The sequence below is a fragment of the Colobus angolensis genome, unplaced genomic scaffold (genome assembly GCF_000951035.1).
Source record: "Colobus angolensis palliatus isolate OR3802 unplaced genomic scaffold, Cang.pa_1.0 Scaffold482, whole genome shotgun sequence".
Classification (NCBI taxonomy): domain Eukaryota; kingdom Metazoa; phylum Chordata; class Mammalia; order Primates; family Cercopithecidae; genus Colobus; species Colobus angolensis.
The window spans coordinates 108,901-110,712 of NW_012118288.1; the positions used below are offsets into that span (position 1 = coordinate 108,901).

Sequence of the window (1,812 nt, forward strand, 5' to 3'; positions counted from 1 at the left end):
AGTTCAAAGAGGAAATCTCCCGGAGGTTTAAGGCTCAGCAGGATCAGCTGGTCCTGATCTTCGCAGGCAAGATCCTCAAGGATGGGGACACACTGAACCAGCACGGAATCAAGGACGGGCTCACTGTCTATCTGGTCATCAAGACCCCTCAGAAGGCTCAAGATCCAGCTGCTGCCACTGCTTCTTCCCCCTCCACACCTGACCCTGCCTCAGCACCCTCCACCACGCCTGCTTCACCCGCCACCCCTGCCCAGCCCTCCACCTCTGGCAGTGCCTCTTCGGATACTGGCAGTGGAAGCCGGAGGAGCAGTGGTGGGGGGCCCTCTCCAGGGGCTGGGGAGGGACCCCCCAGTGCTACTGCGTCCATACTCTCTGGCTTTGGGGGCATCCTGGGGCTGGGCAGCCTGGGCCTGGGCTCTGCCAACTTCATGGAGCTGCAGCAGCAGATGCAGAGGCAGCTGATGTCCAATCCTGAGATGCTGTCGCAGATCATGGAGAACCCCCTGGTCCAGGATATGATGTCTGACCCTGACCTGATGCATCACATGATCATGGCTAACCCGCTGATGGAGCGGAACCCTGAGATCAGCCACATGCTCAACAACCCTGAAATTATGAGGCAGACAATGGAGCTTGCTCGGAATCCAGCCATGATGCAAGAAAAGATGCGGAACCAGGATCGGGCCCTGAGCAACCTTGAGAGCATCCCTGGAGGGTATAATACCCTCTGCCGCGTGTACATGGACATCCAGGAGCTCATGTTCAGTGCTGCCCGGGAACAGTTTGGCAACAATTCCTTCTCTTCCCTGGCCGGGAACTCCGACAGCTCATCCTCCCAGCCTCTGTGGACTGAGAATCGAGAGCCCCTCCCTAACCCCTGGAGCCCCTCGCCCCCGACCTCCCAGGACCCCGGGTCCGGTGGGGAGGGCACCAGAGGATCGGGGACCAGCCAGGTGCACCCGACAGCCTCGAACCCCTTTGGGATCAATGCGGCTAGCCTGGGGTCAGGGATGTTCAATAGCCCAGAAATGCAAGCCCTCCTCCAGCAGATCTCTGAAAACCCCCAGCTGATGCAGAATGGGATCTCGGCACCCTACATGCGCAGCATGATGCAGACGCTTGCCCAGAACCCCGACTTTGCTGCTCAGATGATGGTGAATGTGCCGCTCTTCGCGGGGAACCCCCAACTGCAGGAGCAGCTCCGCCTGCAGCTCCCAGTCTTCCTGCAGCAGATGCAGAACCCAGAGTCACTCTCCATCCTTACCAATCCCCGAGCCATGCAGGCGTTGCTGCAGATCCAGCAGGGACTACAGACCTTGCAGACCGAGGCCCCTGGGCTGGTACCCAGCCTTGGCTCCTTTGGGATGTCCCGGATCCCAGCACCCTCAGCAGGCAGCAATGCTGGGTCTACGCCCGAGGCCCCCACTTCCTCGCCAGCCACGCCAGCCACATCTTCTCCAACAGGGGCTTCCAGTGCCCAGCAGCAGCTCATGCAGCAGATGATCCAGCTTTTGGCTGGAAGTGGAAACACAGGTGCAGACTCCAGAAGTGAGATTTCAGCAGCAGCTGGAGCAGCTCAACTCTATGGGCTTCATCAATCGTGAGGCCAACCTGCAGGCCCTGATTGCTACAGGAGGGGACATCAACGCAGCTATCGAGAGACTGCTGGGCTCCCAGCTCTTCTAATCCCTTGGCCCATGCCTCCTGCCTCTCCCCTCCTTTGATGTCAGCGTTTGGTTCTTCTGTCAACCCTTACCCTCTGCAGCTTGTCATCCCTTCCGTCTTCTCCCTCATCCTCTCCAAACAGCAGGG

The 1,812-nt window shown here is 59.4% G+C and overlaps 1 protein-coding gene across 1 annotated transcript in view; it reads left to right on the forward strand.

Moving 5' to 3' along the window:
• Nucleotides 1–1,806, forward strand: part of LOC105524041 (ubiquilin-4-like) — a 2,075-nt gene extending 269 nt beyond the window's left edge. The window contains 2 exon segments of the mRNA XM_011959135.1: nucleotides 26–1,528; nucleotides 1,530–1,806. Coding sequence (XP_011814525.1) covers nucleotides 26–1,528; nucleotides 1,530–1,686 — 1,660 coding nt within the window. The 3' untranslated portion in view covers nucleotides 1,687–1,806.
• Nucleotides 1,807–1,812: the final 6 nt, after the last annotated feature.